We start from the raw sequence: 17,242 nt of genomic DNA on the forward strand, positions 1-17,242 counted from the left end.
GTGTACTGACGTCATCGCGTCGTGACAGTGATGATGCGCTGCACAATATTAGATTCATATTTATAAATAATAATGATAATATAATAATAATAATAATAATAATAATAATAATAATAATAATAATAATAATAATAATAATAATAATAATATGTAACTGATAAAATCACATCAGTCTAACAATATTAAATGAGAGCATGACTCGTCCAACTTATTTTTTATATTCAGATTATGATTTTTATAAACTAGTTTCGGTGCCTTTGATCGAATATCAGCAATAGCACGCATGCGCAGTCTAGAGATCTTGACCCCGTGGTCAGACGGCTCCACTAGGCGGCGCGCCTTGTTCACGTAATAAGTTTTCAATTTAGCTGTAAATAATTCGTAATTTCTTCGGTGATTCGCGCGTAGGGTGAGCGATGAGAAGATGGACGAAACCAACAAAGCCATCAAGGCGGTTCGCGTCGGTGTGGCGCCCCTGGAGCAGTCGGCCCTTGACGCACAGGTAGAGTGTAGAGTCACGTACGGAGACCAGCGGCCCGTTGTCAGAAACATCACGAGCCATTATGATTATTATAAATATAAAATATCATAACTTTAGCACGACGCTTCACTTTTTTAAGAGTGGAGAACTTCACTCAGTGAACTTTTACAAGTTCAGACATTTTGTTTTTATGATGGTTTTTATTTTGGTTTTACACTATTGGTATGCACGTCGCATCACGGTCAACTTTTGAATTGGGAACACGGCGTTTTGGGGACTGGAATACATAGAATACAATGGAATTCATTATCATCCCCACTACCATAATCATCATCATCATCATCATCATCATCATCATAATCATTATCATCATCATCATCATCATCATCTATACTATAAGCGCCATGTGTGTATGTGCTTGCACATAAGTCTTTATACTACTTAAAAAAAACTTTAATCACACCCATACGCGGCATGGGCACATGCGGAGGAAGCACGAGAGGTGTTTAAACTAAAGACGTTCATGCTTACGGCATCTAGCTTTCCGTTAACTGGCTTTACGGGGTAAATGGCTGGCGAAGCAGTAAAGACGCGCGCTTAACAGCAGCTGGCACGAGCTAATGCCTCGTCCTATATTCACTATCCACATATGTACGCAACACATGTATGCGTGCAGGACTGCTTCATCCTGGATTCTGGAAAGTCTGGCATCTTCGTCTGGATCGGCAAGCAGTCCAGCAACCAGGAGCGAGCAGCAGCGATGAAACACGCTTCGGTGAGTGTCGCACGTTCAGCATGGGGGATTCGTCAAGTAAACACGCGATCGGACACTGGCCAGTGCACGAGTTTGAACACAGGGTATTTATACGCAGCGACATTTCAGCGCGCAACGCAATACAACGGCCACGAGATACCACAACACCCATCTAATCTGGCACAGCTTGCATCTAAATGACGTGCCAGGCATCACGCCATACGACTCAAAACTAGTGCACACAATCTACGATTATTTAACGGACCGAAGAAACTAACTAATTATGCAGCGCTTCAACGCAAACACTCACATAAAATTCAGCAGTCCGTGCACAGTCGTGCATCCTGACATTTATCGTTAGTAAGAAAACGGCCACAACCCTTTAACTAGATTATCGACGGCTTTTAATTTCGTGCCACTATATAGAAGACGTCACTGCTATGTCGCGTCAATGATTGTGAAAACCCCGGAGGCGTTGTTATTAAAAATCAAGCCTATATTGTCAAACGCTATTGTTTGAGCACTACAGTCGCCTATTGTTGTCCATTGCGGATAGACACACGCTTGTCGTTCTTGATTTGTCGTCTTGATTGTCGTTCACGCTTGTCGTTCAGGATTTTCGTAAAGTTATAATACAGAATAAAAGCCAAACGCGAAAATGTCATTCTCTAACATAACCTCAAGATTATATCCGTGGTTATATAGGAACCCTTTCACCACGGCCTTTGCCGATCATTCACGGGTTACGTCATGTTATATAGCACTGCCCAAGCGTTCCCTAACAAGATCCGCGGCGACATACATAGAGTGTGACCCGTGTAAACCTTTCCTGCTATTACCGATATAGTGTTGATCTATTTTCATTCGATTTACCTCGCCTACTCTTCCTACTAATGTTTAGTGAACATGACAGCGCTCCCGCGATAGGTCCATAGTGGTTGCCAAGCAGCGCGGCGCGGGAGAAGTGGGCGGGCCATCTTACGCGCCTAATCAATATACGTGGCGATGATATTGTTCCACAGAACTACGTCACGGCCCGTGATTACCCTGGCTGGACCCCGGTGACCCGCGTCATTGATGGCGCCGAGCCGGCTATGTTCAGGCAATACTTCAATTCATGGACCCGTCAGGAGCACCATTCGGCCGTGCTGGGAGCAAACGTGTCCGTGGGAGAGGTGCTGGAAGGTACGCGTGAATCTATTTCACTGTGTCTCCCTCCCACCTCTCGCTCTCGCTCTCTCTCTCTCTCTCTTTCTCTCTCTCTCTCTCTCTCTCTCTCTCTCTCTCTTTCTGTCTGTCTCTCTATCGCGCTCTCTCTCTCGCTCTCTCTCTCTTTCTGTCTGTCTCTCTATCGCGCTCTCTCTCTCGCTCTCTCTCTCACTCTATCTATCTTTCTATCTATCTATCTATCTATCTATCTATCTATCTATCTATCTATCTATCTATCTATCTATCTTCCTATCTATCTATCTTCCTATCTATCTATCACCCCCTTTCTCTTTCTTTTTCATTATATATAATTAAATATATGTGCGTGCATGCGTGTGCGTGTGATCGTGTATCATGACGGATAGCTAACGTATTTATCCTGATATTAAATTCTAGACACTGCACCTGAATCCGTTAAGGAGCTTCCAACGATCTCCAAGAGAAGGAAGAGAATTTTCAACTGGGGTCCTCTCGCGAAGCACGGCGGCAGAGCCTGTGGCTTCATGCCGGACGACGGAACCGGAAACGTCGAGGTGTGTACTGACGTCATCGCGTCGTGACAGTGATGATGCGCTGCACAATATTAGATTCATATTTATAAATAATAATGATAATATAATAATAATAATATAATTGATATATAATAATCAAATACAGATCTGGCGCATCCACAAGTTCAAGATGGTTCCGCTGGAGCCGGATCAGTACGGATTCTTCTGCGGCGGTGACAGCTACGTCATCAAGTACTCCTACCGCAAAAAGCTGAAGGAGGGCAAGAAGAGCAAGAAGGAGAACTACATCATCTACTTCTGGCAGGTCCGAGACCTAACATGGTGATACCCCGCGTTAAGAAAGTAATGCGTTCCAGAAAAAATCGTCCGTAACGCGAAATTCCGTAACGCGAATCACGCGTGAAATGGGAGGTTTTTGGATGTACAACCGTTGTTTCCTTTAAAAAAATTTCGAAAATGTTAATTTTCGTTTGCTATCGCGAGTAAAAGGGGCTTAATCTCCGATATGAGCGTGGACGAATTTACGTAAGCCGAGTTATCGTAACGTGGAGTGTCGCTGCGCGTTAATCGTGCCGTAGATTAGACGAAAATATGGGGGTGTGGTTTATATCGGGAAAATCTGTCGGAGCAATTCTATAAATTCAATTCTATTCTATTCAATATATAATCAAAACTAACTATTGCGGTTTCTGATTAAACATTGAGACTTGTGATTAATGCTGAGACTGCTGATTCTGTGGAAACAATTCTCTATACACTTCTAAAATTCAAAAAAAATTTAATCAAAATTAAATAATTATAAGGCGCTCCACTTTCATACGGATGGGAAGTACGTGTATGTGAGCGACACTCGTAAAAAAATCTCAGTCGACATCGCTAAAATAACTAAAGCATAACTTAATACTTTCCATTCCTATATTATAGCAGACGTCATTAATGTGATAATGGTTAGTTCAGCTAGCAGGATTTTGATTGCGTGTCGGGTTTTTTCTTGCTACCGTAGGGTAAAGAAAGCAGCCAGGACGAGAAGGCTGTGTCTGCATTTAGCGCGGTGAAACTGGATGACGAACTAGGTGGCGCTGCAGTGCAGGTTAGTCTCTGCGTTCGCTGTCGTTCAGTAGAGTACAATTAACGATAGGTGCTGTGAATTCACACGCTATTCCTGCAGCTATTGTGTTTGTTCTACATCGGTCAATTGCCAAATGTATTCATGTGTACACTTGACTGTTGATTACTCGTGGAACACATCGTGTAAAATGTAAATAAGACAACAACGAACCCCTTAATTACGAAACGTACGCGCACACACGTTCACTCACGCACATCACACACACACACAACACACACACACACCACACACACACACAACACACACACACACACACACACACCACACACACACACACATTCACACATCCACCCACACACAGCACGCACGCACGCACCGCACGCACGCACGCACGCACGCACAACACAACACACACACACACATACACACACACACACATACACATACGCACACACACACACACACACACACTGATATAATAAACTATAACATTTAAATTGATTTCAGATCCGCGTTGTTCAAGGTCGGGAACCGGAGCATTTCCTGACCATCTTCAAAGGAAGAATGGTTGTCCTCATGGTAATGTCACAAAGATGTCCTAGTTTTATCCTTCATCATAGTTATACGCTATAGTGCACAATTGGATAATAGCTTCAGTGGAGAAATACGAAATATTTTGGTCTCCGATTCTCTCTAAACTTCCACGTGAAGCTAAAACTACATCGACTACATCGTTAATTATTTTAATTCAACATTTTGGCGTAGCAAGGGTTTCTCGATTTTACAACATCAGTTGGATGCACTTTGCAATGCAATGATCGCTGTAACACGATTCGTTGCGTGCTTCCTAACACTACGCGCACTCTGCGTGTGTAGGGTGGCAAGGCGAGCGGCTTTAAGAATATACACGATCACGACACGTTTGACGTTGACGGCACCCGCCTCTTCCACGTCCGAGGAAGTACGGAAACCAACACCAGAGCTCTGCAGGTACAATCAGCCGCGAAGGCCTGCGTAACACAAACACACCGCGGAATCCCTAGCGCTTCTCTAGGCGGCTTCTCTATAGAGAACTGCATTTCACATTTGATGTACACGTGTCCTCTTTCGTCCACGCCAAAGTTAACGTAATATCATGTTAGAAGAAATATACTATTTTGTAATATGCTATTTATATTACAGTTATGATACACTAGTCACTAGTGTATTTACAATAATTGTAAATATGATGTTAGGTGGCCGTACATTTGCTTTCTATGCGGACATCGAGAGGGGTGTTTTTTTTAAAGCACTGCCTATCATGGAGTCTGATTTCACCCGTTTGTGTTTAGGTTGCTGAAGTGCCAGACTCGCTAAACTCTGAGGATGTCTTTGTGCTTGAGACTCCTTCTAACACTTTCGTGTGGCAAGGAAAGGTAGGTTTTGGTTGTATATTTTACTGCGGTATCGTGTCACAAAATTCAGAAACGTTAAATATTACGTATTATACATCGGGAGCTCACCACGAGTTTAGGTTAACATTAAAGGTATCTAGTTCTTGCTATTGCACATTATTTTCCTTATGATTCACGAAATACTATGTTTATTGTTAGGCGATTGACAATATTAATTGAAATGCGCGTCATAAGATATACTCTTTTGATTAGAAATGTGATTTTCCTTCCAAGACCATTGCATTTTGTTGATTAATCAACAATACTAATCTATCGATACAACAAACTTTTTTATATAATAGTATATATATATTTATATATATATATATATCCCATAGAGCGAGCTTTCGTCATAACTTCTCCTCTTTATGCTATTGACAGAATAGCCTGAATATATAATTATATATATATATTCTATACGTCAAAAAATAACGCCTAATAAACCATGAAATTCTATCGATATATCAGTATTGATTTAGAACAGCACCTATTCAAAATCAATACTGAAATATCGATACGCTCTTTATTGATTAAGCTTGCAATCGTGCTCGCAGTAGCGTACGTATATCAGCTGCCTGCATTCATTTATTACTGATATGTCGATACGTGGTTAGTTAATCATTGTAAGCGTGCTGTGTTCGCCACGCGCGCAGGGCTGCATCGATGTGGAGCGTCAGATGGGATTCAATCTGGCAGGAATTGTATCTCCTGGTGGTGAGGCCGTGTCCTTGGAGGAGGGAGAGGAGCCCGAGGAGTTCTGGATCTGTCTCGGAGGTTACGGCGAGTATCCGTCGAAGCACGATTGGGTGAGTGACGAAGATGATGTATATCTTGTAATCTCTATCTACCTCTCGCTCTCTTTTTCTCTATCCATGCATCATATCATGTTATCAAGCTTAGGCTACTATCCATTTTGCGATCACACACCCGCGCGCGCGACGCATACAAACAAGCACACGCGTGCGCACACGCACACACACACACACACACACACACACACACAACAACACACCACACACACCACACACACACACACACACACACACACAACACACACACACACACACACAGCACACACATATATACGCTGCGCGTTTGTTACACAGCACGCACATTCCCGCCATAGGACACTCATTCGCCAAAATCACACGCAAACGTCACGTACACTCAGTACGGGACACGCACAGTGCATACGCGCACGTCTGCATGCACTCACGCTCTTCATTTTACTTTCTCTTACGCTGATTCTAATCTCGCATTCTGCTTCTCTCTCGCACACTCCCACTCTCGAATGTATTTCGTGACGGCAATCGCGGCGGAAGTCTTATTAAACTACACAGAGACACGCCGGCTCAGACGCGCAACTGTTGATATCAGCTCTTACATAAATTACTACGTACGTAACACACGCCTATACGCTCGCTTCCTGCTTGCAGCGAGAACCCACGCGCCGCTGCCACGCGCGATCTTCCAGGTCGCACGTTCGCGTCAACAAGAGGCCTGCAACGCGCGAGCGAGATCGAGAGTTGGCAAGCGCGAAGGCCAAGGTAAGTAGGCAATGTACATGGTAAAGTAAGGAAGTATGGGTAAAGGTAAAGTAAGGGCGTAAAGTAAGGGAGTATTGGGTAAAGGTAAAGTAAGGGTAAAGTAAGAGATGGTATAATAGGTAGCTAAGAGTATGAAGGTAAGTAGCTAAAGTAAGCGAGTATGGTACAGGTAAAGTAAGGTAAAGGTAAAGTAAGCGGCTAAAGTAAGGAGTATAGCGTAAAGGTAAGTAAGCGGTAAAGTAAAGAGTATGGGCTAAAGGTAAAGTAAGGGTAAAGCTAAGGGAGTATGGGTAAAGGGTAAAGTAAGGGGTAAAGCGCTAAAGTAAGGGTATAGCTTAAGCGAGTATGGTAAAGATCAAAGTAAGCGTAAAGGTACGAGTAAGGGTAAAGTTAAGGAGTATGGGTAAAGGTAAGAGTGAAGGGGTAAAGTAAGCGAGTAAGGGTAAAGTAAGGAGTATGGGTAAAGGTATAAGTAAGCGCCTAAAGTAAGGGTTGGCGTAAAGGTAAAGTAAGGGTAAATGGTAAAGTATGTGTAAAGGTAATAGTAAGGGTAAAGTAAAGAGTAAGGGTACAAGGGTAAAGTAAGAGTAAGGCGTAAGGTAAAGTCAGGGTAAAGCCAAAGTAAGGAGTAAGGCGTAAGAGGTACATAGTAAGGGTAAAGTAAGGAGTAAGCGTAGGTAAGTACGGGCATATAAAGTATACGTAAGCGTAAAGTAAGGTAAACTAGAGTTAAGGGGTAAAGTAAGCAGTAAGGGTAAAGTAAGGGTAAAGGGTAAAGTAAATGAAGGGTAAAGGAATAATGGGTATAGTAAGAGTAAGGGTATGGTAAGGTAAGTAAGGGTAAGTTAAGATGTATGGCGGCTAAGCCGCTAAGCTAAGGGCTAAGTAAGGAGTAAGGCTCTAAAGTAAAGTAAGTGCGTTAAAGGTCAAAAGTAAGGGTAAAATAAGGAGTATGGCAAAAAGTAAACGGTAAAGTACAGTATGCGAAGCTACTAAGGTTAGGTTAAAGTAAGGAGTAAGAGTAATAAGTTAAAGTATAAGGAGTAAGGGTAAGGCTAAAGCTACGAGGATAATTGGTAAAGGTTAAAGTAAGGGTAAGCAGTAGGGAGTAAGGCTGTAAAGGTACAAGTACGCCGGTAAAGTAAGGAGTAAGCAGGTAAAGCGTAAAATAAGTCCGGCTAAAGTTAAGGAGTAAGGGTAAGGCTAAAGTAAGGGATAAAGTTATGGAGTAAGCGTAAAGGTAAAGTAAGGATAAAGCGTAAGACAGAGTAGTTGGGTAAAGGTAAAGTAAGGGCAAAGTAAGGAAGTAAGGGTAAAAGTAAAGTAAGGGTAAAGTAAGGCAGTATCGCGTTAAAGCCGTAATAAGTACATGCGGTAAAGAAAGGGAGTATGCGCTGTAAAGTAAAGGCTAAAGTTAAGGTAAAATGTAATAGTAAGGAGTAATTCGGAAAGGTAAAGTAAGCGGTAAAGTAAGGAGTATGTTAAAGGCTTAAAGGTAAAGTAAGGGTAAAGATAAAGTAAAGGTTAAAGTAGAGGAGTAAGGGTAAGAGCTTAAAGCTACGCGGTAAAGTAAGGCAGTAAGGTAGTAAAGCGTAAAGTAAGTGCTAAAGTAAGGAGTAAAGGTAAATGTAAAGTAATGGGAGTAAGACCGATGCCAAGGACGTGAGCGGTGGGGCTGTGATATGAGGGCGCAGCAAGGTGTGGTTCCGTCAGAGGTGCAACCTCTACGAGGCGCAGGTAGTTCACTTGGCACACTGTACGGATTGGCCCCGTCGCCGCGAATCTCTATCTGCTTCTAATTGTGCGCGTCCAGCTCCTATTTGCGGCCAGATGTCGCTGATGACGTTCAATATTCCGGTCGCCTAATTTTGGAGGTCGGTGGCAAGACGATACGTGATTCGAATCTGGTGGTCTTACTGTATCGATAAATTAATGCCTTCTTAGGTGTCGTGCGTGACTTCCTATTGCATCGCTTTATAACTACATGGTAGTATGGCAATGTTGTCTGCTAAGATGCGCCTAACCATTAGCTTAGACCATGCTCCTTCCTCCTATCAATGTTCGAGACAAAAAAAAATCCTTACTTTTCCTTACTCAAACCACCGATTTCTTTTCGCAGGATCTGATGGTGATGACGTCACTGATTACTGGACAGTGGAGCAGATCGGAGTAATGTTGATGGTTACATCGGACTCGTCTCCCGTCTGTCATTGCTAAAATGCGTGCCGCTCCGCGATTTTCTTCTTACAGCCCATTTTCACCATCCCTATGCTTAACGTACGTTATTAATTATAAATTCGTTATAGTGTTGTTATATTAACTATTATGTGGTTGCTCATTCTTTATTTTAATCTCTCGACCACTTGGCGTCGCAGCATCTACATATAGGCCGTTGGCAAGGGATCACCAACCCGAGGAACGAAAGAAGGGATATTGATCCTGGGCTGTGGTAGGCTATCATGTCTAATTGTTTATTTTTGGAAGCGGTGCACAATATCCACCTTGAATAAAGGAAGGCGTGGAGTATGAACATCCATTAAAGCCATTACCTGCGTTGTGCGTCAAACTAGAACATTACTACAGCACTTTGCTGGTCGCGAGATGACCGGCGACAAGACATGGTCGTCACGAATTCACACCGTTTCCAAACTATATAATGCAGCTATTATTAACCCAGTTTTCACGTTTGAGTGTGCGACAATGGGACGAACTAAAGCAAATGAATCATAGTGATGTCGATATATATAATATATAAATATATATAAATATACATAATATATATATAACTATAATATATAGTATATCATATATATCATATATATATATATATATATATATATATAATACTATATATATATATTATGCCTTGTCGTCGTACAGCAGTTTCGCATCCTTTGCATACGCAACTATACAGAACGCATTTCTCTCGCCGTAGCAATATAAGAGCAGAGCCAACGCGGGCGCAAGGATGAAGATGCCGTCGTCTTCGAGATCCAAGCAAGGTCACGAGCCGGACACGGTTCGTTGGCCTACTTCGAGTCATGACGCCGACAAGCGCATGTGGGGGGTCAGTATCTAATCACGTTGGCGCCGATACATTCGATCAAGTGCTCGGCCGTAAATTAACTTTCAGTGTACTTTAGAATTATTTGTAATTACGGAGGTGATATCGCTGAGCTAAGTCTCTGATTTCACAGATAACATGCATTCGCGTGACGCCTAGTGTAATCATAGTAGATACGTTAGTCATAGTAAGTAATCTAGACTACAGCTCTCTGTCGCGTCGAAAGGTTGGCTTCTGCTTAACATCGCAGAGACGATTCCCGAGCCTGTACTAAAAGGAAACTGTACGGCTAAATGTCTTTACTTACTTGGATGCATCCAGGCTTATTGGCCATCATCGCACATTTGTTGTGATCCCAATGCATTGTTATCGTTTAGGACTAGTTGTTCGCTTGTGTTCTGATAAGGATCTTAGGCGGCGTGTATGAAACGGCTGCGAAAGCTAGTCTAAGGTATCTCCACAACGCGGTGCGATGGATGTTATTTTTGGACTCCTTTGCGGGAGCCTTTAATAAACCAAAAACGCTACCAACCAGAAATTCAGCGGTAGCGTGAGTCGAGTGTACACATGTTGATGTCGCGACACATCAGCTTTAAGATACACAACAGTATTCGGCATTCGGTGTGCTAGTGTGTTATGCCAGTGGAATTATATAGTTGACTGGCGTATTAAGCGGTTGTCTACAATTGCGTCTATGAGATAAAATGCGTAAATATTCGCGAGAAATTGCTAGCAAATGTGAGAATCATCGCGGTTTCCTAACAGCGTTTGTGTTTTACAGGACAAGCGAATAAGTGTCGGACATCTTCACGAATAAGACCTCATTTTGTAACGCGTCATGTTGAGTAGTTTCTACACTCAAGAGCGAAACACTTTACAATGGTATATTTATGAAGATGTACGCTGCAGGAAGAGTATCGAGATGAGCCGATAAATCGGCATATTATCAAAGTGCGTGCATATTTGCCGCTATACGCCTATTCGCATTGCTTAGCACAAACACTAGTTCACAAGCCGCTAACAAACCGTGACGGTTTTCGTACGCGCTAGTGAAAAGCATGATTAATAATGTGCGACGGTAGAACGGTTCGATAGATAGTTTAATAAAGTCTGATACAAATTAGCTAGTTTAACCTTTCTCGATTTTACGCCGAGCCCTTTTGTCCGTTTGCACTCATGTCTTTTTAAAACGCATTAGCAGTGAATATGAGTAGAAACACAAATTCCCTATTGATTTCGAATGAAATTCTTCTTAGTTTGCTAATTCCTATCGCGCTTCATTTATACTTATGTTGATACAGGTGCTTGAATTAACGAGCCCGTGTGCACTGCCCTCATAACATGACGATATATTTTATGCCTCGCATCATCTACATATTATACCTATCCCAAGGAGTTTGATTTGGTAACATAATAACTTAGCCCTTCCAGTTAGTATTAGAAATTTGGCTTTCGCATTCCTTCACCGCACCAAGCGCTTTCAATCTCATGACTAGCTTCTCATCATTCTATCTCTCACTCGCCTGATTTTTATACTTCCTCGCGCCGGCCGTTCTCTCCCCGGTTGTACATTTCTCTCTTCCTCTTCTTCTCTGATTGTCTTATCGTAGCATGTCGTCACCGGCGCGAGCCCGTGTCGTGGTGTCGCCTTTTAGTGCTGACTATAACTTTTCGATCAATGAGTGCGATACTTAGCGTGCGCCCACGCTTTGTGAGCCCGTCCTACATTCTCACATCTGCACGTCTTTAGTCGTGTCATCATCACATCAACACATCGTTTGCGTCACTTCCATCTTGTAATCTTGAGGATGTTGGTGGATCTATTATTCAGGTAATTTCCTCTTGGTACGTTTTTGCTACACGGTGCCGTTTGATAGTTTAAGTAGCTGAGTGTGGAGATTGCAGTTCGAACTAGTGGCGCCGCGCCATACAATTAGCATCTCATATCGCTACCGCCGCCAAGTGCAAGAGACTTTTTTGGGGTTTATGCCTGGTAAACAGTACACTATGAAAGCTAAAAAATAAAATAAAATGAAATTTACTTTTAAAACTATTGTAGTATATTAGTTTTAGTTCTTTATTCTTAGTGAGTGTCCCTGTGACTCCGAAGCCCAGAGACCCCCCAATATTTACCTGCCGCCACGCGGGCCATACCTAATACAGAGTGCGCAGTATATCTCATTTGTGATTTTTTAGCAAGACTATATATCCCTACGATATTGAAACCAAAGGGTGATAGCAAAGCGTGATAGATTCTCTTCGAGACCATCTTTTGGTCCTGCTGTCTATCATGCGACTATCAGTCCGTATCACCCTCGTCTTCGCCTTTGCCCAAAAATACTGTAAGATGTGGGTAAAATTCGCAATAAAATTTATCTTTATAATTAAGGAACTCACATTATCCTGCCTCATTAATTTGCCTAATATCATTGCTCAGAGTAGCAACCTAATATGAAGTAATAGCCTTATCTATGAGAACAGTTTGATCGGGCCGCTTATTTGCTCAAAATTTTCGATATAAATGACCAAAAATATCGGTGTACACCTCTTAGTTGATCAAGAACTGGACTATAGACATCGCTTTGACTTCAAAATCACATTGCACGTTTTCTGTCAATAATTCACAAGCTGAAAACGCCCAGCACAAGTAACATATTACCCGGCCATCAAAAAACTTCACAAGGACCATTCTATGCCATATGCGGAAAATTATTCTCATTACTGTTCGTAATATCTGCGCGTGGTTGTTTGGTGGCACATATCTTCGGGCAAAGTTTCAACCATACCCCCTAATTTGATAGTTTCGGGAACACAAACTTCAGCATGGTGTGTGTCAACATTCTTCGTAGCGCCCGATTTTTACAGCCTTTCATTTACGGGTTACTTACGCGATCGCGGCGTTGACTGCTATTCCCCATGCCTAGGTATGTAACATCAGCGTTACATGTTATCATTTCACCCAATACACAGTGGTCAAACAATTGCTCCACACTACCGGCTTTCATGCATCAATTAGTCCTATGCCTTCTTATCATTAACAACTGATTCCGTCCATCCGATTAATACTAGTAAGCCTCTGTTCTTTAAGTATATCTCGCACATGCTGTTATACCCCAGTCAATTTTTAACAAGTGCCCTGCCTTCTGCTAACCATATATTCTACATTTAGTTTGACTTTATATACACCCAGTTAATTTGCGGTTTAACACAATTTGACACAGGAATTACAGGCCACTTGAATTAAACACAGGACTAAGATCTACCTTATCGGTCTGCGTAAAAACATCCCGGCAACACGTGGTTCCTTTTAGCGATGCCGCAGGCATATTTTTGCCTCAGATTCCGTATTCTTGCCTCCTCGCTCACCTATGAATCATCTTCGTCGCAGACTGTTCAGTTGTCTGACCCGTCAGACAATGGCTGATTGTCGCCGAGACAGCAAGCCGCGAAGTTTACACATGCCTGTAACATTCAGTCCACTGGCAATGTACGCACACAATTTGGTAGCTTGCAAGCCTCCTGGAACAATTACAGGCGCCACATCAAATCCAGAGAGCCTGCACGGATGCTAGGCTGTCCACTCATCCAGTCCACAAGCCAGTAGTCTGTTTCATCCTGATCATCCCAGTTTCCATCCCTTTCCAAGCTGGGCTGGGCGTCATTGGTGTGCCTCTGAAGCGCTTCGTTTCCAAATTAGCTGTCTGGTAATGGCTCGCCTGTACGTGTTTTCGGAAGAGTCATTGCCATGGAGCAATTGGTGGCCTCTCAATCTCCCCCGTGTGCTTCGGCACAGAATAAGATCCGTCCTATCGAGCGCGCCTAGTGTCTCTTTGTACCAGACGTGGATGCATTATACGGCATGGCACTGTGATATTCTCCAGCTTATCCATAAGCCTCATCAGGCCACATTCCAATTCTTGCCCCAACGCGCGCACGCGAACGTTTCTTGCAGACCTCTTTGCTAGACCTTAGAGCATTTTAAGCGCCGTGCCCCCTAGCTTATGCCTTTGCCTGCAAATGCTGCGCTAATCAGTGCTTGCCCAACCCCTTGCTAGTAGAAGGCATGCAGTTCGCGCTATAACGTCCATAACACAACATGCTGCCGCCCACTGAAGGCTGCGCGATATTTTGCGTCTAATGGTTCAATGATTGCGTCTCCGATCATCTGATAGCCCACAGCAAAACAATCGACGTGACTTGGCATGTTTCTGCAGTATGGGCAAAAACCGTGCAAGGACACCCATGATGGACTTACCGTCGACAGTAGACGCCCCGAGGCCGACGCAGGATGCAGACTCGCCGACGCCGGTGGTCACTGCGAAGCCTAGCAGTTACACGAGACCTGCCCTGGATACTCCAGTCTGCTGCCCGCAGCATGCCAGCAGCAGTGAAGGTAAGCCAGTCGACCATCTGCTTCCTCGTGGTGTTACTTATGAAGCCTCTGAAGCAACCTCCTGGTTTCCTTTCCGTGGCCGATTTTGTAACACTTGTTTTCAGTTGTTACAAATAGCTAAGACCTTTCCATTAGATTGCTTGGTGTAACTCTGGTTTACTCATTCGCTCACCAGCAAATGGAAAAATGGAGGATAGACTTATTCCCACGATGGCTGCAAGAAGCTTCTTCATTGCCTTACATTTGCGATGCTGTGATGTTTTTAAAGCTTCAGGCCCAACGTTGCCTCTCCTCTAGGCCGCGAGCCGTTTCACACGGGTGTCTACACTGTGATTGGAAGTGCTAAGTTTCTTGCTGTAGGGCCCCCGGACTGTCTACCTTACCACTAGTGCCTGCGCTCATCATTCAGGGCCAGGGGACAAAACAAACTGCGCAATTTACCTCCAAAACGCTTGACTTGATCCCCTTCACGCCTTCTGGATTATGCTCATTCCATCTATTAGGTTGCTCCTCAGAATGCCACTGCAGCGCAGCAGTCTGTCGACGCCTGCGGGCATTCTTTTGTCCTGACGCACAGCTAGCAAAGCAGCCCTGTCAGTTGCTTTTACAGGTGCAAGGACCTTCTAGGTGTGCCAGTGCCCCATGGTAATAGACCATAGAGGCAATGGATAGTACATTCAGCCATTTTGCAGATTTATCGGTACCTGTAGCCATCACAATGAGCCGACCAACAACAATTGCTCTGTCATCTTGAAAGCAATCACGGCCCACTCTGCCACTCATCTGACTTTTTTTGCTTCTTGCATCAAATTGCCTGATGGTCTCAGTTTGTTCAGATTCTGTCATTGGGAATCATGAAAGGCGTGTCCCTTGCCTTGGCGTGTGGGTCTTCTCCGCTCAGCGAGTTCTCTCAGCTTTGAAGTCGACGGGCACCGGCCGGTTGTCTCTGAGAAAGAGCATTGAACTCCAATGTCTCTGGCATTCTTCAAACATCCGTAGCAAGTGATCATGGGGGCTTTTTGCCTGTCGGAGATACTGATAATGTCTCGTGGCGCCTCTTCAAATGGATTACCTAGCTTTCACCGATGTACGAATGTAGATAACATCTGCCTAAATTCCTTCGCTCGACACGCGTCTGCATGCAGGTCACGCATGTGGAACATCTGTTTGTTCGTAGATGGAACCTTGATCCATCTCATGTACCACTTTCCCTTCATCTTGACCAAGAAAGCGGCTTCCTCCTCCTGCGCTGTTCCAAGTAATGTAATAGCACTATGAGAGCGGACTTCTGTCTCCCTGATTTCAGACTAACCCTTAGATATGGCGTCGCCTTCCCCTTTGGCAAGGGTCACCTGTCTTGGTTGTGAGTCGCGTGTAAGGTTCCACCTAGTCGGTATACTGCCGTAATCCTTACTATTCGCTGCTTTGTGTTTTTGAGACCGGTGCGAATGATGCCCGTTCAAAGTGTACTTGCTGCCATCAGAGATAGTTGCAACAGAGAAGACAACACCTCAAAGAAACGCCCTGCGTAACACAGCCTGGATGATTTGGGCTGCCAGACTTCTTGCGTCATCTCAGCCCATACATACGGCTGGTAGGTATCGCTTGCCATAGTTAAAATCGATCGTATTGCCAAAACACCCGGGGATCAATGTTACCGTGGCGATAAGCAACAGAGATTGCAATACGCCAATTCCTTCTTGCGCAGCTACGCAGCAGGGCAAGCAAGACCGTTTTCAACGTATTCGTCCTCACATAGATCATCCAACAGAGCGCGAGAGTTCTCCGTTTTCATGCGAAGCATCAGTCTGAGACATCTCGTTTCCAGTGGCTGACTAACTCCGGATGTATTTGGAGGTTGCCAGAAGACTGTCAAATTTCTGTTGTCACAAATGTTCGACCAAATCAGCTTACTTCTTCTGACACAACGACGTTATGTCTGCTTTTTACTTCTGCGTTGTTTTTTCTCAACCCTTGGATATGAATGCCTTCCATGCTAGTTCTCCATGAATGCTCATACACAAACTTGTGCACAATACCACTGCTCGCGTTGCTACATCTTCCCAGAATAACACCCTGCGCAAGTGAGCCATTCGGGTGCTGAAATGATTGACAGAAACGTGCAATGTTGGAATATTTTGCAAGCTCAAAGCGATTTCGGCCACTTTTTCAACTAAATTTATACTATTTTTAGTCATTATACTCACAAAACCTAGTGTGGAGCAATTTTTGCATGGTATTGGAAAATACATTAACTGTATCAATATTACATACTTACCATTGGATACATAGCTAATACCGCAAAAAACCTTAAACCAAAAACCTAAAATCGTTCAAAATCTATGCTTTTGTCCCAAATATTGAGCAATTAGGAGGCATAGGTTGCAATTTTGCCGAAGATATGTGCCGCAAACAACCACCATATTACAACAGTAATAATATATATCTCCAATGCGACGCTGGGTCTTATGTCTAAGATTTTTCGAATGCACCGAGCTAATATGTTACTCGCGGCGAGTTTTCATTGTCGTGGCAATTATTGCACAGAAACCGTGCAATGCCTGTATATTTTGAACTCAAAGCCATTTCGGCCTACTTTCATTCACACCCCTAAATTTTAACATATTCTTTAGATCATTATATCAAAACTTTGCAAATAACCCCCAAACCAAATGCTTCTATCATTTATCTATTACTATATTAGTGCATCCAGGTGCAACATGATTGGCCACCTGGGTCCTTAAAAAAAATAACCTTTATTCACCAATTTTACCAAACTA

At 43.4% G+C, this 17,242-nt stretch overlaps 1 protein-coding gene across 1 annotated transcript in view; it reads left to right on the forward strand.

Annotated features, from left to right (window-relative positions):
- Nucleotides 1-14,851, forward strand: part of LOC106812349 (gelsolin, cytoplasmic-like) — a 25,990-nt gene extending 11,139 nt beyond the window's left edge. Inside the window, exons 9-21 of the mRNA XM_014816203.1 lie at nucleotides 409-502; nucleotides 1,158-1,256; nucleotides 2,258-2,420; nucleotides 2,841-2,977; nucleotides 3,102-3,260; nucleotides 3,960-4,046; nucleotides 4,533-4,604; nucleotides 4,902-5,015; nucleotides 5,357-5,440; nucleotides 6,112-6,264; nucleotides 6,896-7,005; nucleotides 14,284-14,462; nucleotides 14,760-14,851. Coding sequence (XP_014671689.1) covers nucleotides 409-502; nucleotides 1,158-1,256; nucleotides 2,258-2,420; nucleotides 2,841-2,977; nucleotides 3,102-3,260; nucleotides 3,960-4,046; nucleotides 4,533-4,604; nucleotides 4,902-5,015; nucleotides 5,357-5,440; nucleotides 6,112-6,264; nucleotides 6,896-7,005; nucleotides 14,284-14,462; nucleotides 14,760-14,851 — 1,543 coding nt within the window. The remainder of the gene's footprint in view (nucleotides 1-408; nucleotides 503-1,157; nucleotides 1,257-2,257; nucleotides 2,421-2,840; nucleotides 2,978-3,101; nucleotides 3,261-3,959; nucleotides 4,047-4,532; nucleotides 4,605-4,901; nucleotides 5,016-5,356; nucleotides 5,441-6,111; nucleotides 6,265-6,895; nucleotides 7,006-14,283; nucleotides 14,463-14,759) is intronic.
- Nucleotides 14,852-17,242: the final 2,391 nt, after the last annotated feature.

The sequence above is a fragment of the Priapulus caudatus genome, unplaced genomic scaffold (assembly GCF_000485595.1).
Source record: "Priapulus caudatus unplaced genomic scaffold, Priapulus_caudatus-5.0.1 Scaffold21, whole genome shotgun sequence".
Lineage (NCBI taxonomy): Eukaryota > Metazoa > Priapulida > Priapulimorpha > Priapulimorphida > Priapulidae > Priapulus > Priapulus caudatus.